This window comes from Pteropus medius, unplaced genomic scaffold (genome assembly GCF_902729225.1).
Source record: "Pteropus medius unplaced genomic scaffold, Ma_sr-lr_union100, whole genome shotgun sequence".
Taxonomy (NCBI): Eukaryota; Metazoa; Chordata; class Mammalia; order Chiroptera; family Pteropodidae; genus Pteropus; species Pteropus medius.
In genome coordinates, this window is record NW_024350399.1 from 1,714,909 (window position 1) to 1,738,658 (window position 23,750).

Consider the following 23,750-nt stretch of genomic DNA (forward strand, 5'->3'; position numbering starts at 1 on the left):
GTTCCCCGGAAGGGCAACATTTATCTTTGTACAAAACATTACCGGCTAACTTCTGCTTCTTGTAATCTGCTTATTCAAGGATGTAGTAGTATAAGCTGCCTCCTCGGGAAGCTCGGGGCTGATCTCCTCTAACTCTGCGAGGTAGAGAGTCAGTCACCGGCCAGCTAATAAAGGTTCATAATTAATCTCAATTGGCTCCGTGGGTCTTAGAACCATTTGCACCATAATACTTTCTCTTGCTCGGGCCCATTTCCATGGAAGTGTACTGTTGCTTTACTCTTTTTTCCAGTAAAGCTGTTCTTTTTGCTGCTGTACTTTGGTGTCTTGTTCAATTCTTTGTCTGAGACATCAAGAGCCTGGACAACATGTTGGGAGGTAAATAGATACCCAACTCACCGGTAACACATAGAGCAATGTTTTCCCCACTTGTTAGCTCGCACTCACTTCCTTTTGTCATGCAGCTATAAAAAGGAACTAGAATTTTCAAGTAAAACTGACTCTGCTAGAAGGGTGCTAGACTCCGGAAGAAGATGGCTTGGATCTTGCTCCTTTGCCTGCAAACTTGTGAGTTCTGACTCTTGTCAATCCCCTCCTAGTTTTCTATTAAGTTTGGAAATTGTCCTTAAGGGAGACCTTGAAATGCCTTTTGATCTGTTTTAACAGAAATATCTTCAGTATCAAAAGGAATCCAATTGTCTGAGGAGAGACTTAAGATCCAAACCTGGTTTTTAGCTTTAGAGTTTATATTTTTGAATTTTGTCTGTGTTCAGTTCTCTGAACAACTGAGACAAATCCTTCTGCTCAGGAGTCATCACTTGGTAGACCTACCCAGAAAGCACAACAAAAGAATAAATAAATAATACAAAACCTTGGATAACTTAAAAACAATTTTTTTAGTATTAGAATGTGTTGCATAGTTTTTGACAGAGATATGACCTTCCAATTTCATTTCATTTCTCTATCAGACTGACTATAATTATCATTGTAAAAACTTCATCTCTCTTTTATTTTTAAAGACCATTCAGAGCTATTATTTTTCTTCTATCTTCCAAAAGCTCTCTAAAATAAATGAGGAAGGGGTTATTATTCCTATTTTACAAATATGTTAGGTCTCAAAAAAATGAAGATCTTGAACTGAAACTTTGTTTTTCTTATGGCTTAACAGTAAATTATAAAGAACAGATAAATATTGTTTGTTGTTAGTACAAAGAGAACTAGGTAACACTAACATAAATCCGCGAGTGTTTTGTAGTTGCATATATTATTTCATTAAATCCAAAAATTGCCTTGTTTATTTAAAAATTGACTATGTTTCACATTTCTAAATCTACTTATATTATCTCTTACCAGCTCTAAACATGCACAAGCACATTCTTGGCATGAGTTAGAATACAGAGAATCTAGTAGGTTAGGATTTTCTGAAAAGGTAGAATAAATGCACTTTGGTCTCTCTGGTTTCCTTGACTATTAAAGTTGTGGCTTTTTCAATTTGAGCTTTATGGAGATTGCAACCACTAGGCAGGCCAAGCTTTTAGAGCCTGTGCTAGTCACCCTGACATGGCAGATAGAAAATGCAAGTAGATGGAGAAAAGAGTTGGACAGAAACAAAGTGGAAATCTAAGGATGTCCCCGATCTTCCAGAGAAGGGTGGCATTTGCTATCACTTAGTTTGCAAAACATTCTACAATTTTTATATTCTCATGTGACCCATACTGAAACCATGGAAATAAACAAGATAAATATTATTAATCCCATTATGCAAAAAAGTACAAACTAAGATTCAGGTTAAACAATTCACCTGAAATTCTACAACCTAAAAGTAGTAGAGCTGAAAACGGACATTGGTTCTCCTAATCTCAAGGCTACAGCTCTTTCTTCTCTACTCTCTGACTTCCTCATTAAGTTTTCAAATCCTTGATGCTCTTCAAAGGGTCAACACATGTTAAAGTAAAAAGACAGCTGTATGGCACACTTGCCTCATCTACTAAACCTGAAATCAAAGTTGTCAAGTCAACTATCAGCAAATCATTCGTCCACTAGCTTTATGACTTTGGGAAAGTTGTATGAGCTTGACATGTTGTTCTGATTTCAAAATCGGGAAACTTTTTTTATTCCAGCAGTTGATACATAGTACAATAGGATTGTTTTGAGAATCAAATGATAATTCATGTATAACACTTGCATATAGTTAGTGCTTAATAAATACTAGCTAAAGCTGTTATTTTTCACATTCACTTTTCATGTGGTATCAAGAAGAGCCAGGGTTTTATGGCACAGAGATCCTGGGCAAGTCTTCTCTATTTGGGATGATCCAAAGAACGTGAGCAGGAGAAAAGGTGATGGGCATTTGAGCTCAGGAGTGAGCTGTTGGGGTTCTGGAAGGGGAAACCAGGGGTGGAATATTCACTTTGTTAGGTACTCTAAAATCAGGTGAGGGTTCATTTTTATAGAAGTAAAACCAGACGTACTTTCACATACCATTTGCCTTTGCTGAATAGATCTGTTTACCACTTAAAGGTTATTCCACAAACATCTCCTGAGCGCAAAAATACATCCTAAATTTTTCCTGCTGCTGATATTTCTGGCAAAGGTGGTCCCTTATGTTTAGCACTAGGCTATGAATCAACAGTGATTTCATGCACTTCCCTGAAACTCAGAGAAGTTGAAACAGCTGAGAAGCAGTGGAGAAAAATTAGAAATCCCCATTTCCCTTGAAATCACTAAAATAAGAGAAGTCTGAGTATGTGAACTCATGCTTCCATGTTGGAAATTTTTTCTCTAGGAACCAAGACTCATAGCCTTATGGTCTGATCTCAACTTTCTCATCATGACTTGTGAACCCTATGACTCTGACTGTCCCTCCAAGTATCCTACTAGCCACCCACCCTGCGGGGTGGAAGACAGGAAAGTACATCACTTTTGCTCCATGTCCATTTCCCTATCCATGTTTTCTCATGCAATTTTAATTCTTTTTCTCTACATCTTTCTTGCTTCAGTTTCTTCAACCTCTCCCCTTCCTCCCTTCTCCTATCTCCCATCAATAATAGTAATAATTAATCATTTATGAAGCAATGTCTGGCATTACTCTAAGTAGTCTACATTTATTTTTTAATCCTTACAATACCCTATGAGATGAATACTATTAACATCTTGGGTTTACAGGTAAAAGCACTGAGACACAGAAAACTGGAGGTCATCTAGCCAAAAAGTAGAGAAGGTTGGATTTGACCTCCAGTGTCTTTAGACTTAACCACTGGGTAACACTGCCTTTACCCACTTTGAGGCTGAAGTGGAATAAAATACTGTCCCTATTATTAATTATTATCATATTTGGGGATTTGTCAGTGAAGAGTGGTGATTTAGTCCCAGCAAAACAGAATTATTCAGGGAAACACTGGGCCTGTCTCTACATCCACCTATAGAGGATAGTGGGGGTTGGAGGAGAGTAGGGGTTGGTGGGCAGGCCTTCAACAATAACAAAAGTTTAGGCAGTCCAGCAAGGCAGAATATCTAAGGAAATGATCATATCTAGATATGGTTCGAGTACCATTCCCATCAATATAATTTGGGTTGACCTGAATTAGCTTCTAAAAACAAACAAGTGTTCAATATCAACAAGCTTTTGATGTCCTTTTTAATATAGAGCACAGTCATGGGGCATTCCAGCAGTTGATACTTAAAAGTCTAACAGGTGATTGGGCCCATCTGAATGTGAATAAGTAGGCCCCAACTATCATCCTGGAGGTTAGAGTCAGGATTTCGTACCTGGAGAAGAGTCCTGGCAAGGGCCATTTGCCACTGTTCCAAATGCAGAGAAGAGACTTTAAGATGAACACAAAGCCTCTTTTCTAGGAAGAGATCCGAGCAGACACTCAGAAAGGGCTCAAAAGCAGAAGCCAAGTTATAGAAATGGAAAAATATATTCTGTGTGGAGAAAATTGGATATCAGTTCCAAAATCCAGTTTCCAAATAGAGGCTGGGAAGCTGCATCCTTGTGATAATCCAGTCGTAGGGAGTAGAGACCCATCACATCAGCCTGATGGGCTGAAACAGCGCTGGAGATCAATATGATGGCTGACAAAGTAGCCAGAGTGCCTTCACAATAGGAGCCCAAAAGTCAATTCCTGGCCGCTCAGGCTACTCGAGTATTTCCTGAATCAAACTTTTCTGTCTTGAACTCTCAGAGAAGTATAAATCTGCAAGTTTTGGGGTAACTAGGCTCGTCTATATGGAAACTGAAAAAGAAAGAGGTATGAGCAGTTAGGGGACTGATGGTGATGGAGCTTGTACTCATATTTTCTTTGTTATAGTTCATTTTTGATTATATGCTAAGAGAGGAGAGTGGTAATAAAACAACAGTTGACCAGGATCTTATCTCTGTTTTGAGAATGTATGTGTGTGGTTGTTTGTTTGTTTTGAAGAAGCAGATTCAAGTCAACCTCAATCTCAGTAAATATGATATAAAGTTAAAAATGCAGCAGAATAACTATAGTATGGGCGGGGCCAGGACAAGTAAGGCTTAGTAGATGATGGCAGATTATGAAAGGAGACTTGGGAGCTCCCCTAACCCCAAGTGTACTTTGTCTTTGTTTTTAATAGACTCTATGGAGAATTATTAGGTTTTAGGTCAAAATGCCAGCTTCACTGTCAGAAATATTTTATATTTCAAATTCTCTTTGGGTTCCACCAATACTTATTTAGTAAGTTTCTCTTGCTCAGCTCTGAAGATTTTCTCTCTAGCCAGTTAAAATCCTCCTATCCCATCAATATTTCTAACCCTGATGAAGTTTCTGTTCTTCCCAAATGCTTTTATTTTTCTCATAATCTCTATTGGCTTCTCCTAATCAGTGGTTTGGGGCAGCTACTTTATCACTAAATGTTCATATGTAAAGTCCAGCCATACGTATGGGTTCATCAAGGGAAACAGGAATTGTTACCTAAAACACAGAAAGGTAGGTTAGGATGGAAAAGGTGCCCAGCTTTCCTCCCAGGAGAGGAAGGCCACCTCTAATAAACAGCCTGTTAACAGTACTCTCTGTCCAAGCTGGTGACATCCTTCCCCTTGTGCTCCCTCACCATAACTACCTAAGGGGCACAATGAATGTACTTTTCCATTTAAGCCCACACCCCAAGGTTTCAGCATTTTCTTGCATTTGCTTCTCCTCGAGAACTACTGCCTTTCTTCTAACCTTCCCTTCTGTGGTCTGGCATATGGTAGGAAACCACACTCACTTAGAGAGGTTATAAATGTGGGTCACCTCTTCTTGACTGGATTCCTAAGGATGCTCAGCAATTCTTTCTCTTTGTCCCTTAATCAATCTCTGGTAGACTCCCCAGGGCATTTCCTCACAATTTTTACATTCATCAAAATAATAATAACAACTACCATATATATGTGCTGGGCATTGTGCTAAGTGCTTTATTTTCATAATTGCATTAATAGTTATCCACATTTTAGAAGTGAGGAATCTGAAGATCAGAGAATTTTAATAATTTTCTCAAGATAATACAGCCAGGTTCAAATATATCAAGATTCAAAACCTGTGCTCTCAATCTTTTTACTTCCTAGCTAGCCCTACCCTTACCTCTTCACTTCTTACCAAATAGTCTCAACTGCTACATTACTGAAGAGATGAAGACCATCAAGCATGACTGTCTTCTATTTTATCCACTCAACTCCAAAATGTCCACTATGTATCAAGCACCTTGTATCTTCTTTTACAATGCTCTATGAGGCAGGCATTATTATATTACATCTTATAGTAAAGTAAGACAAAGTCCTCAGTAAATGTCAAGGACTGAACCTGGCTCAAACCTGTGTTCCCTTCACCTCACCAAGAAGCTTTTCTTCTGTCCCACTACAACAACACTTCAAAATACCCTTTTCCTTTTACTTATCCTTTCCTTTTCCCCTTCCACTTCAGATGAAAACATGGCCCTATTCTGATGAGAAACCTACACCTCCCACTGCCCACCACTTCCCTTCCATCTTTAGTTCCATGACAGGCATTAGTGGCCTTTGCATACTTCATCGTGCTGGATCTGGAGATTTGAAGGCAGGGTCACTGGACTCAAGTCACTCACAGTGCCCAGAACTAGACACATGGATTCATGACTACCACACAGTTTGGCAAGTGCTACAAGAGAGGAATGTAGAGCTACAGAGGGCCCATGAGTAGGAGCACCTAATCTAAAGAAGGGCAGGCCAACCAGGGAAAGCTCTATCTACTCTCCCTCTATAACACTCCTTTCCCACCAGTATCTCTATTTTTAAAAAACCAAATCAATTAGTTTTACTTTACCTTCTCACTACTGTTCTATTTGATCACCTTTCTTTCACTGTCAAGCTTCTCTACTTCCTTACCACCTATTCCTTCCTCAATCATCTATACTCTGTTCTCCATTTGAACCATCTTACTGGCACTATATTCTCAAAGGCCATCAATAACCTCCTAGACAAATCTATGGAGCCATTTTCAGTTTTTATCCCATTGAACACTCTGATCCCATTGAATCATTAGAAATCAGTAATAATCCCCTTTCCAAGATTCTTTCTCCTCTTGGGTTCCATGATATTGTCCACAATTGGCACCTCTCTTGCCATTCGGTCTACTCATTTTTTTAAATCTTTTTTGATAGTGCCTCTTTTATAACTGTGAGCACTGTTCACAGGCTCAGCCTTGGATTTCAGCATTACTCTTCCTGAATGACCCTCCTCTCTTTCAATCACCACTCTGTGGATGATTCATAAACCACTTAGATTTCATTTTGATAACAAATGACCAAGACTTAAAAATAAGAACAGCTTAAAGAAGAAAGAAGTTTATTTCTTGTTCATGTAAAAAAAAAAATCCAAAATTGGCAGTTCCAATTGGTGAAATAGTTCACAAAGTCATCAGAGATCCATACTTTTTCAATCTCCTGCTCCGTCATTCTCAGTACTTGGCTTCATCTTCTTGATCAAAATGTCTGTCTGAGATCAAGCTGTCATGGCATTCAGCCTGAAAGGAGCAAGAAAGAGACAAAGAATGCAAAGTGAGCCTTCCTAAAGACATAGAAGTCATATAAAACATTTCCACTGTCATCCCATTGACCTAAACTTAGTCACATGACCAAACTTAGCTAGTAGAAAGCTGGGCAAGGTAGTCTTTATTCTGGGTGACTATATGCCCCGCTACAAATTTGGGATTCTGTTACTAAGAATGAAGGAGAGAAAAAATATTGGAAAACAACTAGAAGATTCTGCCACAGCCCTTAAACAATACTTCAAGACCATTCTCTCTTCCCATCATCCATCCTTCCAACCGTTTGCTTAGATGGCTCACCATCATCTCAAATTCAATATTATAACATTAAACTTTTTTCTATTTTTGGTTTTCTTCTAAAATAAATTGAATCGGTTTTCCACTAACATGAAATAGACACTTAAAATATATTGTTGAACAAATGAATTCTGTTAGATGCCTTCTTATCCCTTGCCTTTTTTTGTGCTCTCAAATTTAGCCCTTCCTTTCCATTCCCATTATCATCCTCCAGTTAATGCCCAGATGACTGTGACAACCTTTGAAATGGCCTCTCAAGCCCAATTTCTCTTTCTTCTTATACCTCCCACACATCATTGCCATATTACTATAGCCCTAAAACATTATTTTAATCTCCATCCTCAGAAACCTTAATAGCTCTCTTCTGTCTGTAGTATAGACCTCAAACTCAAGACTGTCCCAAATCTAAACTATATCTCTTTAAATCTCCGGCCCTATCTCTCTCTATTATGCAAACCTATATTCATTTAAACTACATCACACGTTCTCCTGCTTTTAAACTTATATTCAGGACCTGAGGCACCCATTCTTTCCTTTTCGATCCAGTAAAATTCTACTTGCTCTTCAAGATCCCCCTCAAATTCTACTTATCTTCAGGAAGTTTTTTCTAACCTCTACAGCTCAAAGTGATCTTTCCCTTCTTTGAATTCCTACTGCTATTATTGTCTCTACCATTCACTTGAATTTATCATTTACTACCTCATATTGCAAAGAAGAGTTATGTGTATGTGTGTGTTATTTTTCTAACCAGATATATGAAATCTCTGAAAAAGATAAGGAACCTATCTTGGTCATAGACTTAGATAGTGCATTTCATGGTAATGTCCTCAAGACATTTTTATGTCACGTTCTCTCTGAAACTGAATTTTCCTAAGGTCCCCTCCAACACTAATATAATGTTTAAGTCCATTTAGCACCTAGAAAAATAAATATTGGGATCGGTTGATATAGAGATTCTTTAAAAAAAAACTGAAGTTTTTAAGAGAAAAATAAAATCCACCAAGTGTAGTGGTACCTAAAACTATCCCCTGGGCTTTATTTGAATTAGTTCTTAATAATGGCTCTTTATATAATCTTATTAAGATGATAATAAAAAAGGTGATGAGGGTGATTCTATCCTCATGATGATCATTATCTACCTCAGAAATAACTTTTATCTTGCCTTGATGGTTAACAAAGCATTTCCATTCATATTATATGATTTGTTGATCACTAATTAGATAGGGCAAATTTTATAGCTATTATTTCCATTCTATGAATGAAGAAACTGAGATTCCAAAAGTTTTGTGATTATATTAAGGTTGTCCAACTCATTAGTATAAGTACTAGCACCTACATCTTCAGCCTCCCTATCTTTCTACTTCATGCTATGGTTTTGCTGCCTCTATCATACCACAATTGGAACTTTTGAAGGTGGCAGGATCTTTATCTTATGCCTGTACAAACCCTGTGTTTTTCTCAGCAAGCCTGGAATTCTCATCAACAACATCAGCACAAACAGCAGCAGGACTTCCTCCAGCTTATTCTATCTACCACCCCCTCTACCTCATCATCCTTTGATACTTCAGCATCACTTCCTGAATAACTTGCTGTGGAAAATAAAACAGACTTCAAAAGCCACATCACCCACCAATCATTTTGTGGCTGCACAACTGCTCTAATACTAAGAAGATCTTTGCCACCTTAGCAAACTGCCTACACACTTACTGAGGTTTGATGAGAAAACCCAGAAGAATTATGAGTCTATGAAACCAACTTCTTACACTGACCTGAATCCAGAAAGTAGAATGGCAAGTAGGCACAAAGGCCTGACTTCAAAACAAAGCCTTAAGACAGACATAGGAGATCTGGCACCAAGAGCAGCTGTATGATTTGCAGAAGCCAGTACAACATGAAAGTGCGGGATTCCTTGTTCAAATAATGTTAAGAATTTCAAGTGCACAGTACTTTAATGGCACAGTACATTAAACTAGGTCCAGGGTCCTTCTGAGCTCAAATCTCTGTGCAACTGTATGTCACATACCCTGTCTGGGACATCCAGGAATTCAGGCTGGCACATTCCACATGCCCTTCTTTCAAACCTCATCAGCCCAGTGGAACAGTTTATGTGGAGAGAATTAATGTTCAAGAGAATAGATTTTGGTAAACTACGACTCCTGCCACTCAAGGCAACCTTAATCTCTCCCTTTGTTCCCTAACAGTGTGTTCCTTCTGCTCTTACCACATACCATTCATCACATTGCATTACTTTTCACTTGTATATACACTTGTCTTCCTCAGGACTGCAACCATGTCCTATTCATCCCTGAGTCTCTAACACAGCATCTGGCACATAGTTAGCATTTAATAAATGTTCGTAGATAAGGATCCTTAGTCTCCCTTTCCCCCCAGGACCCTGTTACATCTACCTCTGTACTTAGCTCACACTGACTAGGTCATCAGGCCTTTTCTGGAACAGTCCTCCTAAGGGAAAATCTTGATTGGTCTGAAAGGAAAGTAGTTTATGTTCATAGCTCCTGGACTCATTCAAAAGCTACTGGGCTGGAGGGCAAATGTGGCCTTAGTGAGACAGCACCAGTAGGTTAAAAATTCCCTTTGCTTTACTGACATTTCAAAATAACATGTATTAATTATCCTTATTCTTGCCCTCTTTATACCAAACCCCGGATAAATTTTATAATTAACCTGAACCCATTTATGTGGAAAATTTGTGTCCAGTTCTTTTGGGCTTACATGTAGCCACGACTCATCAAAATGGCATTGTTGTGGTTTATGGCTGATATCCTTACTGATGGGTCAGTGCTTGTATCTGTTGGTTATTATATTGCCTTTTATTTTACAAATTATATATTAAATCAACTCATCTTCATTAAGTAATGGAGGAGAAGAAAATAAACCTTTATTTTTTCCCATGCTAGATTTTTTAAAAACATTCATCCTTCAGCTTTTCTACAAAGAGTACCTAAGTTCCCAGAACAAATCAAGACCCCTTGCTATTCTCTCTCAAAGCACCATAATAGTATTATATTTTGTATCTAACCGGTTGTTGTTATCTGATCCATATTGGTCACTTTCTTTAACTGTTAAGTTCTGGAGGGCAGGGACTATATTCATTTTTATTCACCATTGTATTCCCGTCTTCTTACATCATGCTCAGAAGAGTAGATGCTCAACAAACATTTGTATTATAAATTAATATATACTTGCCAGTATATCTGGAATGAAGCTGATCTTGAATAAAAGCATGTATTCATTCATAAGTGTATGAGTGAATAAATAAACTTTACTTCAGAAGTTTTTCTAAGAGATTTTAGACAGCACATAAGTGAATTCTACTTATTCATTTGTCTCAGAAATATTTACTAACCACCTACTATCTGTCAGATACTCTTCCAGATACTGCGGATATAGTAGTGAACAAAAAGTCCTCCCCAAATCACCAACTTAGGGAGTATTTTCTCCACAGCTTCTAAAGCACTCTCTACCTATATTTTCCAGGAATAGAGGCATAAATTTCTTTTCGCAAAGACCATAGTAGCCATCCCAGGCTCTTGACCCAGCTCTTCTACAACTTGGCAGTATGATCTTGGGAAAGAAAGACATTTAATAAATCAGATCTCATGGAGGCTTATGGTCTTCATCTCTTAAACCCTTTCTAGCTCTCAGAGTCTGTCAGTCTATAGATGAACATGTTTTTAATGAAATGGATCACTAGGAAACTTAGTTTTTTAATGAGAATCCTTTAGAAAATTTAGCTATCATAACATTAAATATATCTAGAGTAGAATGCCAAAAGAAATGGCATCCTCAGGAAACTGGATGATCTGCATCCATGTGAGCTCCTCAGGGAGACTTAAGCTTGGGAGATAGGGAAGTCTAACAAGTACAAAGCAAAATGGCTACGATTTTCTATTTATGATCTCAGGTCTGGCAGCAGCTGAAAGCAACACAGACATCACCATGGTGAATGGGATTCTGGGGGAGCCAGTTACTTTCCCCTTAAATATCCAAGGATCTCAGGAAATTGACAACATTGCTTGGATGAGTTCCAAAACAACTTTTGCTCTTGTACAACCAGGAGACTCAGGAAGAGCACCCCACGTTATTTTGACCCACGAAAATTATAATGGGCGAATAAATGTCTCACATCAGAACTACAACCTGGAAATCAGCAATCTGAGGATGGAAGATGAGGGGATCTACAAAGCCAACATAAATACAAAAGTCTCTGGGAAGGTACTCACCACCACCAGGAGCTACAACCTTCAAGTCTACTGTAAGTTGTGGGAAGATAGAGGGCTTGATTTTTTATTTTTACTTTGCAAATTTGCTATTAAAGAACACTTATATTTCTGACAATTGGATACCCTAAATCTTTTTATATTTATAAATACTGATGTAACTATATTAATACTTATAAAGAGGATGTGGCTTTGTTTTTAGCTATGAAATCTTCCATCAGCAGTGTGTCCCATGGCCTTGTTTTTCTCTTCTATAAAAGGTGAATGATTAATCATACTATTCACCTCCCATAGGTATTGTGAGAGTCAAGTGAGACAATGTATGCAAAGTACTTTAAAAAATAAAAACTTTTTTTATTTCAAAATAATTAGAGATGCATAGAAAGGTGTAAAGACATACACAGGGAGGTTCTATGTGCACTGTACCCAGCCTCTACTGAGGGTAACATCTTACATAACTACAGTACAATATCAAAACCAGGAAATTGACATTGGTAAAATAAATAGAGCTTATTTAGATTTCACCAGTTATACAGGCACTCATTTGTGTGTGAGTGTATGTGTTGCTCTGCACAATTTATTCACATATGTAGCTTTGTATAACCACCACCACAGTCAAATACTTAACTGTACCATTGCCAGGAGTCCCTCATCCCTTTAAAGTCACCCATTACCACCCCCTTTCCCCAAACTTCCAGGAGACATTGATCCATTTTTCATATCTATAGTTATGTTATTTCACAAATGTTACATAGATGGAATCATGTACTAAGCATGCTTTTGAGAAAGGCTTTTTTCACTTGATGTAATTTCTTTGAGAGTTATGCTAATTGTTGCAAGTATCAATAGTTTATATCTTTTTATTGCTGGGTAGCAGTCCATGGTATTGAAGTACTAGTTAGTTTAACCATTCACCTATTGAGAGATATCTTAGTTGTTCCCAGTTTGGGGCTATTGCAAATCAATCTGCTATGAATATTTGCATACAAGTTTCTGCTTGAAATAAGTTGTTGTTTCTCTGAGATAAATGCCCAAGAATGAAATGATATGGTTAATCCATTTTTCTTTTTTTAAAAAATTTTATCATGATAAAATATACATAACAAAACACTTGATATTTTAACCATTTTTAAATGTACAGTTTAGTGGCATTAATATATTCAAATTTTGGGCAAACATCATCACTATTCATCTCAGAGCTCCCCCCCTTAAATAGATTCTATATTTTAGAGCAGTTTAATGTTCTTAGAAAAATTGAATAGAAAGCACAGGGAGTCCCATATGCACTCTGCCCCACACATGCGCAACCTTCTCTATTATCAACATCTCCCACCAGAGTGTTACATATTTTTCAATTGATAATGTACATTGATGCATCATTATCACCCAAAGTCCATAGTTTACATCAGGGTTCACTCTTGGTATTGTAGAGTCTATGAATTTTAACAAATATATAGTGACATGTATTCAGCATTATAGTATCATATGGAATAGTTTCACTACCCTAAAAATCTTCTGTGCTCTGCTTATTCATCCCTCCTCCCACCCGCTCCACCACCCCTGGCCACCATTACCTCTGGAAACCACTGATCTTTTTACTATATCCATGGTTTTTGCCTTTTTCAGACTGACATGTAGCTGGAATAGTACAGTATATATAGCCCTTTCAGTTTGGCTTCTTAAACTTAGTAATATGCATTGAAGTTATCTCCATGTCCTTTCATGGCTTGATAGCTCTCTGTAGAACTCAGAACTTTTAAGAGTCATTTTTAGTTTTAAAAGAATTGCCTAACTATTTACATTCCCACCAGCAATGTATGACTGATCCAGTTTCTCCACATCCTCACTAGCGTTTAGTGTTATTTTATTTTGGCCATTCTGATTGGTATGTAGTAATATCTCATTTTGGTTTTAATTTGAATTTCTCTAAAGCTAATGCAAAGTACTTATAAAGGGTAAAATATTAGAACTAGCATCATCATTAAAATTTTCATGATTCACTGGGAGATGTGTGTTGTGTGTTATGCAATGCTATTCCAAGTGTTGTCTATAGCCTGGCTGCATCAGCATCAGCATCAGCATCACCTGGGAACTAGTTGGAAATGCAAATTCTTAGGTCCCACCCCTTACCTTTGGTGTCAAAGCCCAGAAACTGTATTAACGCTCTCTCTGGACTATTCCTATGTGTGCTCAGGTTTGAGAAACACTAATTTAGAACTGCTCTGTCCAATATGGTAGCTACTAGCCACATATGGCTCTTGAGTATTTCAGATGTGGTGAGTTCAAATTAAGATGTACTATAAGTGTAAAATACACACCATATTTCAAAGTCTTCACACAAAAAGAACGTAAAATACTTCATTAATAATTTTTATATTGGTTATAGATTAAGATAACATTTTGGCTAGATTCAGGTAAATAAAATACATTATTGAAATTTTTATCACCTGTTTATTTTTATTATTTTAATGTGGCTATTAGAAAATTTTAAATTATATAAGTGATTCACTTTTTATTTCTATTGGGCAGCACTAATTTCTAGTATAGAAAGTATTTGAGCCATGTCTCAAGGATTTTACTGTCCATCTGCCCCACAGCACAAAAACTACAGAAATGTGGCTAATCCATGTTGTGATAGGTACAATTCAGGTGCATAGTTAATCCACTAAATTCAAGTTCCATAAAGTCAGGGCCCTTATATATGAAGCTCATCAGTGTATTCCCAGCACTTACATTGTCAGGCACATAGCGGATGCTCCAGAAGTGTTTGTTAAATGAACGAATGAATGAATCACAATAGTCCCAGGTCCTACACGGTGCCTGACAATTGTAAGTGCTCAATTAATACAGCTTGATTGAAGCAGGTAGTATCTGGATGCAAGGCATAGTAGAAAGAGCGTTAATGTTGAAATGAGACCTCTTGCCAGTTGTGTGACCTTCAGCAAATTGTTTACCCTCTCTGGACCTAAATTTCCTCATCTATAAAATGTAGATTATAATAGGTGGGATTAAACAATAGTGTTAGTTGAGATCTCATGCCTTAAAGTAGATGCTCATTAACTAGTAGTCATTATTAATTTTTTAACCCTTATCTCCCTCTGAATAGAGTGTGAGTGACATAGTCAAAGAACAAGTGTGAACCTTTTAGAAAATATTTGGCTCATTTGAGAAATTTGGTTGAGAAAATAAAGAGGGCATTCAATTCTAAGATGTCTGTTTTCATCTCTTTACACATTTAGTTTTACCCACTCAGTCTTTGGGAGGTGTTGTGTTATCTGCAATTGGGGCAGACCACTGTAAAGTCTTAGAGAAAGCTGTATTGCCCATACAACAAAATCTGTACTTTTTGGGTAGTTAGCTGAGAAGATAAAGAGAAGAGAACTGCATTTATTGAACACTATCTATGTGTCTGGCATTCTACCACCTAATTTTCAAAAATATATAAAGATTATACATATTTAGGCAATATACGCAGAAACAGAGCTAAAGATAAAACAGTGAAAGGCAACTCTCCATTCTCAGGGTTAGTCACTATTGTCAGTTTATTTTGTCTCATTCATAGATAATTAACACACATGCAATTGTAGACAGATGATGGATGGATGGATGATAGATCGATAGATTAGATAGATTAGATAGATAGATAGATAGATAGATAGATAGATAGATAGATAGATTGATAGATAGATAGATAGATAGATAGATAATAGCTCATTTATCCTCACAACAACCCTAGCAGGAGAACACTGTTAGCCTCATGTTGTAATTGAGAGAACTAAAGCTCAGTGAAACTGTATACCTTCTCCACCATTCCATAGAAAGTAATGGAGTCTGGATTCTGAACCAGGTCTCCAATGGCTTCCACACTCTTTGGGTTGAGAAAATGAAATCCTCTCTGCCACAACTCTGACCTCTGCCCAGCAGCTTTGAGCAGGTAACATCTCTGTTCCTGCTGAGAAAAATGAGATGGGATCCTATTTTTCACTTCTACTCATCACCTTGACACTCCCTCCAAAGCTTTCTAAAATAAGTAAATACCAAGCAGAGATTTAAACATTCTTGCAAATCAAGTTTCTAAAAAACAAAAACAAAAAACAGAGACACATACACAATTTGGTTCATTTTACCCTATACATATTCATATCTCTCACTGTTATAGCTAATCAAGTTCTTTTCTACAAACTTGTTTAGTTTTCTTGCCAAGTTATCGCTAATTCTAATCTGGAATAGATAGATCCCTCTAAGAGATACTTAGAACTAGGGTTTCTGGTTAAGTTAGAATTGAAAACCTTTACGGCTTCTTATTTCTCATGTTCTCCTTCTTTACAAGCACAGACAAATGATTCCTATATTTACACTGCTGAATATATTGCCTTTATAAATGTCACATTAATTAGAAAGTTAAATGCCAGGTCCTTCTGACTCTTCAATTCCCTTCTTCATACAACTATAGTAAAAGGAACAAATCCCATCACAACAGCTTTGACAAGAATGAACTAAATTTAGGAACTCTGAATGTAGTCATTTTCTTATCTCCTGATAAAAGAAAAGATCTTCCCTTTCCTTCTGCTACCTCCAGATCTAGCTATTACCTCAATTTAAATATAATTATTCTTTTCTAACCTTGTTCTAGCCTATGACTTTTACAGTTTATCTTTTGATTTCTTTAGTGAAAATATTTTTCAAAATGAACTTTCTAAGAGGTTTTGTGCTGGCTGGAAAATTATTGCTTGGCTATTGCCCATGGGAACATAGGCTATCACCCATGGGAACGTAACATTCTAACAATAAGTTCTATAACCCCGCTTGCACACCCGACCTGTGGGTTGACAGGTAGTGAATAAGAGAAAAATAGACTTTTGTGTTTAAGACAGAATGAGGAATGGAATTTAGAGCTTAAAAACCCTGTACCTCTACATTTCGGGGCTGCTTAATTTGGGGTCTGCATACCCCTGGCAGACCCAGCTGGCTGAATAAAGACCCAGTTGTTCTCACTGGTTTCTGGTGGTCCATGTGTCTTTCGGGGGCTGGCAGCTACAACAGTTTTAACTTTTCACCATGAGCACTTTAAAACAAAACAAAAAGGATAAAAAAAACACACATATACCAGAAAACAAGGCCAAAAACTTTTTAAAATATTGTCTCATTCAGGGGTGTGCTGATATATGTTCAACTGGTTCTTGATGGTGTGTTTGTGTGTGCATATACATTATACACATAATACTTTTTATTGACATAATGGATGTATGGCATACTTTTATAAATGTCAATAAAAGTCTTTTTTGAGCTTTAAACAAACTTTTATTACACAAAGGTTATCGCATAATTACATATTTTTCTACTTTGTACATAATTATTCTTACTCTCCAGAAAAAGGCTGCTTCTTAACTTCTCGTCAGATGATGGCAAACACGAAAATCCTAATTTTAACAAAATGCTAGTAAAAACGCCTTAATGATTTAAGGTAAAAGCAGTACATTGGTACATGGCTCTTGCACTTGTACATTAGGAATATACGAATGTCTTTTTATTCAAAAATACAAACTAAATTATTTGTAGGCATGGACAGTGATAGCAATAAACCATTATAAGTTGTCAACTGAAACCAGTAACTGATGGTTATAGTGATTTTCTTAAACATCAGCCAGCCCTTTCTTCAGCCATTTTCTTCAACCGACTTCTCTGAAAACATAGATGAGAAGCACTGCCTTGAGCTTCCTGTCCCGGTTCTCATTAATAACAGTAAAGCACTATTCTAAGAATTAGAACATGCCACTTCCCATACCACCTCCCATTCTACTCATCCCCAGGTGTTCTGCACATTCAGAGAAACTTGTCTAGTAACAAACTGTAGAAATGATCCCTGAAAGTATGGTCTTCACAGTAGTCTTTATTGTAAATTCAATGTAGCCAGTTGTTCTCACAGAATGCTTTCATCGACTTTTGCTAAACATTTACATCCCTATCCAACCTACAGTTGCAATTGATGAATGACCCAACATGAATATTGTTTGATATTTTCATTTAAGTTAGCTAATAAGAAAAAAGTGATTCAATAAAGACATATATTGGAACTTCACTTGTTTGTCAATGATGTGAGCAACTTCTTTGCTGAATTGGAGAGTGGTTTTCAAATACTAGGAGAATATTTCCTAGTCTGTTTTTTTGTTGTTTTGTTTTTTGGAGGGGTTGTTTTTTATATTATTATTGTTATTATTTATGATTTTGCTATTCACAACGTAATGGCTATGAACAGAATGAACTTTTAAGTTTAATCTGCTTTTGTAGCCTTTCCTCCGTTGCTTTCTTAAGTCCAGAGAGACAATCAACAAGGCAGTAAATCAAGCCCCAGTTTGTAGCGTTTGACAATTCCCATGGTGTAAATACTCCCACTATGGCTGATTCCTTAAAATTAACTTTATTGAGGTAACATTGGTTAATAACATTATATAAATTTGTTATATATCTTTATAATACATCTGTATACACTATTGCATGCCAAAATCTAGTTTCCTTCTGTTACGTATTTAAACCCCTTTACTTTCTTCCCACCCCTTTCCTCTCTGGTAATCACCATTCTGTTTTCTGTGTCTATGAGTTTGCTTCTGTTTCTGACAGTTTATTTGTTACTTTTTGTTTTATATTCCACATAGGAGTGAAATCATATGGTTTTTGTCCTTTTCAGTCTGACTTACTTCACTTAGCATTATATCTTCAAGATCCATTCATGTTGTTACAAATGGCTGAGTTTAAGACATGCAGAGTTGGAAAGACTTTGTACATTACTACAAATAACAGATACATAAATGTAAATAACTTCTAGAGCATAGATAATGGTAAATTGTCAAAAAAATTAGAAAGTAATGAGTTTAGGATATTTATTAGCTTTGTTTTCATATAGTTTATTTTACTGTAAGTTTTTATACTTTGATTTTTCACAATGGCTTCATTAACAAACATCTTGAAAATGTTTTGAAAATTTAACATTTGGCCCTCACAAACTGGTATAGGCCAACCCTAGCTTACCACTGACTAATGTGTTTTCCCCTCACAGGTAGACTTGGAAAGCCGAAAATTACTCAGAGTTTCATGACATCTGTGAATAGTACCTGTAATGTCACACTGACATGCTCTGTGGAAAAAGAAGAAAAGAATGTAATATACAGTTGGAGTCCTCTGAGAGAAGAAGGTAGTGTCCTTCAGATCTTCCAGACTCCTGACAACCAAGAGCTGACTTACACATGTACAGCCTGGAACCCTGTCAGCAACAATTCTGACTCCATCTCTGCCCAGCAGCTCTGTGCAGGTATCCAGCTCTGTCCATCTTTCCTGGAATCTCGTAAATTACTTCAAAGAGCTATAATGAATGTGGGCCTCATTCTTCAGAGTAATATGGCTCCCTTATGCCAGGACTGGTCCCCAGGAGTATCTTCTCCTAGGAAACCCTGGAAATGAATCCAAAGCCTTCTGAGAGATGTTCTGAGTGTTTTTTTTTTTTTCAGTGTGTTCTGAGGTAACACCCACTTGGTTCCTTGATTCAGTTTCTTATCCTGACTTTTAATAGCAGAAAGTACAGTTTCCCTTGAAGATTTGGCACTCCTGTGTAAGACACCCAATTTTGATAGTGCCCCTTGAATGTGGACAAGCTTACCCAGGATCTTGAACCTATTTCCTGAGTTGTCTCACTGCATCTTCTATTTCCAGATATTGCAATGGGCCTCCAAACTCATCACGCTGGGTTACTGAGTGGCCTAGCTGTGGTCTCTCTGTTTACAATCATTCTGCCTTCAGTGCTTTTGTTTCTTTTGTGCAAGAGAGAACAAGGTAAGATTTTCCCAATGTGGAAATGCACCTTCCTTCTCCTTGGGACTGAAGTCATTTATCCAAGTTGATATAGAGGGGTCCTTTGTTCCAAAGAATCAACATTTCTATAATCCCCACTTTACCACTTCACGATCTCCCAGAATGATGGCCCTGAGAACTGTATGACATCAAGCTGAATGGTCTTCAAAATCTGTTTATGGGATCACCAGTATCTGATGGGCCCAGAGCTTGGGTTCAAATTTAGCACTGCCATTAACAAGCTGTGCTTCATTAGACATATGTCTTTACCTCTCTGGCTCAATGTTCTCACATGTGAAATAAGGTTTAGACCAGAGGGCCTCCAGGGTCACTTTCAAGTCCTCTGTATTTGACTATGACTTTTGGAGTCATTGAGGTACACGTACTAATTTTGTATTTTATGGTTAGCACTAGATCCTTCTGGATCCTTCTGTACTTGTGCCATTCTCAATTCATAAAATCTGATCTTAGCACTCAGGGAGATCATGACACCCTCCTATTTCTCCTAACCCCATGTTCAACTAGCTGAAAAACCAAGACCCTCACATGAGAAGACAAGTAGTCATGCAAAACAGTCATTGCTAAGTGCCAGAGACACTAAGAATACCCTGGGTGGAATTGGGGAGACTCTCTTTAACCTAATGTGGACTGTAGAGTAGAAAAGAATCCCCACTGAGTTCTGGGTAAGGCTTGAGCTAGGTGCCTCCCATACTACATGCAATCCTTAGAAAAGGGAGAAATATTCCAAACATCCATCTCAAGAGGATAGGAACCATTTAACCTCTTAGGGCTTCATTTCTTCATCTTAAAAAGAAAATGTTAGACTAGATCATCTCTAAAACTTCATTCACCTTTTGCATACTGTGGTTTTATGTTTGTGACACAGATGCTACCTCAAAGAAAACAATATACACATATGCAATGGCTTCAAGAGACATCCAGCCAGAAGAGTCCCGAATCTATGATGAAATCTCCCCATTCAAGGTGAGCTGATCCCACTCATGAATGACCACCAGCACCTCCAGGACAAGGAGTAATGGACAGCAGGTCTTTGTTTCCTGTTTCTTCGCAACAGCCAAGATGCTAGAGGTCCAACTAGAAAATACCGTATCAGGAAAATGATGTCACAATTCTCTCTTGTGAGGTCAGAATGTGGCAAATTTTTACCCTATGGCAGCCTCCAAGGCTGAAGCCCTAACCTTCCAAGCAGGGGCCTGGCTCAGGGTTAGATGAGAGCCCTGACTAGGAGTGAAGCTCCCTGTGTAGGAGACAAAGAAAAAGGGAGCCCCTTGTGTGAGGTGAGGGCTGTTCTGTGGCCACCAGCCAGTAAACAGGTTGCTAAGGGAGCTTCAAGGGCACAGAAATGAGAAAGGGACCCTTGAACTTGACTTTCTGGTCTGGCTACAGCAGCAGCTTACTTTCCTCAGGTTCAGAGTCACTCTGTACCACACCCTTTCCTCCCACCAGCCTTTTATGTGCTTGCCCTTTTTTAACCTCCACCCTGAATCAAGATTCTCCATGTTATCACCTTCCTCTGTACCTCTACCAGCCTGCTCCCCTGAAGTCTACAAGAAGTGAAGGGGGAAACAGGTCTGCCTGGTGAATCTAGCATTGTACTCGGGCTGATAAGGCAGCTGGGTGCACAGAAACACAAAAAGCTAAAACTCTGACTGAGCAAGACTCAGTCTCAACCATGCAGAACCCTCCTTCTTCACTCCTGAGATTTTTGCCCACCCCACTCCCACCTATTTTTTATCCTCTCCAAAGCTGGATGGAAGCAGAGCCGAGTCCTGGAGAGAAGGCCACCTAGTAAAAATGGGACCAGGGAGGGGTGATGGGCAGGGGCAGAAGTAAGAAGGGGGACTTATAACATTTTGCCTGGGCTCCCTCACTGAGGGGAAGATGGGTGTTTTATAGGTGCACCCCATGAAGGAGAAGCCAGTAAACACGATTTATTCCATAGTGCAGTACTCTGATAAGGTAAATACTTTCTTATCCGTGTTGTCCTATATGTTCCAGTCATTCTGCTGTACCCTGTTCATCTAACGGGGGGCCAGCTGGTTCCTTTGGGACTCTAGACCTCAGGATCGATTGCTAAAGGCTTTGGTCTGTAGGTACTTCCACATACATACAGAGCCCTGTTCCTTAGGTCCATGGCCATATATGGCTAGCCTGCCTGAGGTGCTCATCCCACCCTTTAAGTGCAGGAGTCCCTAAGCCCCTGAACTGTAATGTGGAAACTCCAGCCTCGGCAACACCCAGGGCCACTGCTAGCTCAGTGTGAAAATAAGAAAAGAGGTGGCTCCTTATGAGCAGACACAGGCCCACACCAGGTACACAGACTGGCAAGTAAAACACAGGCTGAACTTCAGTTCCTGTTTGCTCCTTCAGCTGACCTTTATGGTATGCAACCTGCACAAACATTTGTAGTGGTCTAGTGATACACATCCCTGTGCTTCAGCGTCCTACTCTGGAATGTGCAGGGAGATGGTAAGCCCTGTCTTTTAATGGGAGTTTCAGTGAGGGGTAATCTAATGATGGATTGTCGCTGTCTGAGGGCCCTTATTTCTGCTATAGTCAGAAGGACAGCTTTGGGATCTCTAATATTTATGCCAAGATCTGAAAGAGAGTGGGAGGAAGCAGAGTAGATAAAGTTGGAAAGGACTAGATTTGAAGAATTAATCAGGGCGTTCAGGACTGAGACATCTCAAAGTTAATTCTCTAAACAAGTTGGATGACAATTGTTAATTGGTCAGTACATAATTTAAAACTTAAGACTCCTCAAGCCAGTAGGAAGGTTATCTGCAGTACTCTAAGTAACTAAAGCACATGAGATGGTAGTGAAGGTGACCATCACTGTGTATAAACAAAGGTACAATTATTAGGGTACAGAAGAAACTGAGGTTTGACTAGGAACAAGGAGGGCAGGTAGCTTAAGTCTGGATGTTGCCTCAAGCCTATAATCAAAATCAATGCAAGTACTCTTATTCCCTCCTGTTTTTCTCTGGACAAAGCAGTTTATGATCCAAGGGCTTCCAGGGGTAGCTGAAGCAGAAGTGAGGGACTCAGCAAAGGGCAAGGCCCTGCTACTCCAGTTATCACCAGCACCAGGGAAATCTAAGGCATCTCCCTGTGCCATTTGCACAACTCTCCTGGGTACCTTAGGGAATTCCCCAGCAGCACCTTCCAGTTTATATGTCCTCCGTCTCCCTCTTGAACACAGATAGAAAAAACCAGCACTTGGGACAGCAAACCTCCTGGGACTTCAAGCTATGAATTTGTGATCTAGGCTGCCAGACGACAGCATTCTCTCCATGGAAACTGGAGTACAACCACAGTTAATGGCAGATGCCCCAGACCCAGATTTTCTTTGTCCAGATCTCACCTGAAGAATGCAAATCACCACATCCCAACATGTAAGCAAAGCAGGAAACCCTCTGCTGCTGGGCATAGCTTATGACTGTTTAGACAGATGGACACGTACCCTTTCTGAAATGACTGCCTTCTGGACGAATGATAAAGCAGGTCTTCCAACACAGTGTTTTCCAATCTTCTTTACATCACAGCACATGTAGAAAATATTTTCATGGCACAATGGGGTAAATAATCAAGATTGCTCATGTCCAGAGGCTGCATGTGGCTGGAGGCTTCTCATGACTGCAGGTGATGACCCTTCTCAGCAATTCCATACATAAGAGAGGATCAGTATTTTGCACACCTATAATATGCCATGGCACATCATCTAGAATGCTCTTCTCACATTCAATATATGTAAGTAGACCTGGTTTTTTGGCTTTCGCCAGTCCATACAGCACCTTGGACAAATTAGGTAAAGGCACCCTTTTCCTGAGGCAGATGTAGCCCCTCACCCAAGGGCATGGTTTGGCGAGTAGAGTGTGGGCTGCATTTCAGTCTCCACTTGCCCCTTTGCCCAGAAATCTTCATTCAGGGTACAACTGGCTGGACTAATGCAACCATACATGACCGTGCGGCATGGGAAGTCATCAGAGTTGTGGCTGTCAGCAGTGCACACTCTTCAAACGGTATGTTGGAAAATGGTCTTTCTGTAGGAACTAGACTACTGGAGCATTTTTTTCTCAGGCTCTACTTCAGAAGCCTCATAAGTTTTCTTTCTGGCCAAGTTTTTCTTCTGTATTACTCTGTGATGGTTAATTTTATGTGTCAACTTAATGGGCCATGGAGTGTCCAGATATTTCATTAAACATTACTCAGAGTATGTCTATGAGGGTGTTTCTGGATAAGATTAATATTTGAATTGGTAGACTGAGTAAAGCAGATCAATCTCCTTACTGGGTGGATATCACCAAACTCACTGAAAGCCTGA

At 38.6% G+C, this 23,750-nt stretch overlaps 1 protein-coding gene and 1 pseudogene across 3 annotated transcripts; one reads left to right on the forward strand and one right to left on the reverse strand.

Moving 5' to 3' along the window:
* The first annotated feature begins 460 nt into the window (after positions 1–460).
* On the forward strand, positions 461–22,799 carry CD84 (CD84 molecule). 3 transcript variants are annotated; one of them, XM_039839955.1, is made up of 7 exons: positions 461–564; positions 11,401–11,598; positions 18,618–18,869; positions 19,268–19,387; positions 20,292–20,389; positions 21,323–21,385; positions 22,629–22,799. In XM_039839955.1, exons 2-7 carry the CDS (start codon positions 11,505–11,507, stop codon positions 22,692–22,694), a joined length of 693 nt encoding a protein of 230 aa, XP_039695889.1. In that variant the 5' UTR covers positions 461–564; positions 11,401–11,504; the 3' UTR covers positions 22,695–22,799. The 3 variants fall into 3 exon arrangements, with proteins under 3 accessions (XP_039695889.1, XP_039695887.1, XP_039695888.1); XM_039839953.1 differs by having other exon boundaries at positions 499–564; positions 11,248–11,598; XM_039839954.1 differs by lacking the exon at positions 21,323–21,385 and having other exon boundaries at positions 499–564; positions 11,248–11,598.
* LOC120584333 (uncharacterized) lies at positions 17,349–17,442 on the reverse strand (annotated as a pseudogene).
* Positions 22,800–23,750: the final 951 nt, after the last annotated feature.

What these genes read in the sequence shown, in the direction of transcription:
- CD84 (XM_039839953.1), top strand. Translation starts at nt 531, where the DNA reads ATGGCTTGGATCTTGCTCCTTTGCCTGCAAACTT. An exon ending in ATGAAATCTCCCCATTCAAG is followed by an intron (nt 20,390 to 21,322) that starts GTGAGCTGATCC and finishes GGTGTTTTATAG; the next exon opens with GTGCACCCCATGAAGGAGAA. An exon ending in TAGTGCAGTACTCTGATAAG is followed by an intron (nt 21,386 to 22,628) that starts GTAAATACTTTC and finishes TCTTGAACACAG; the next exon opens with ATAGAAAAAACCAGCACTTG.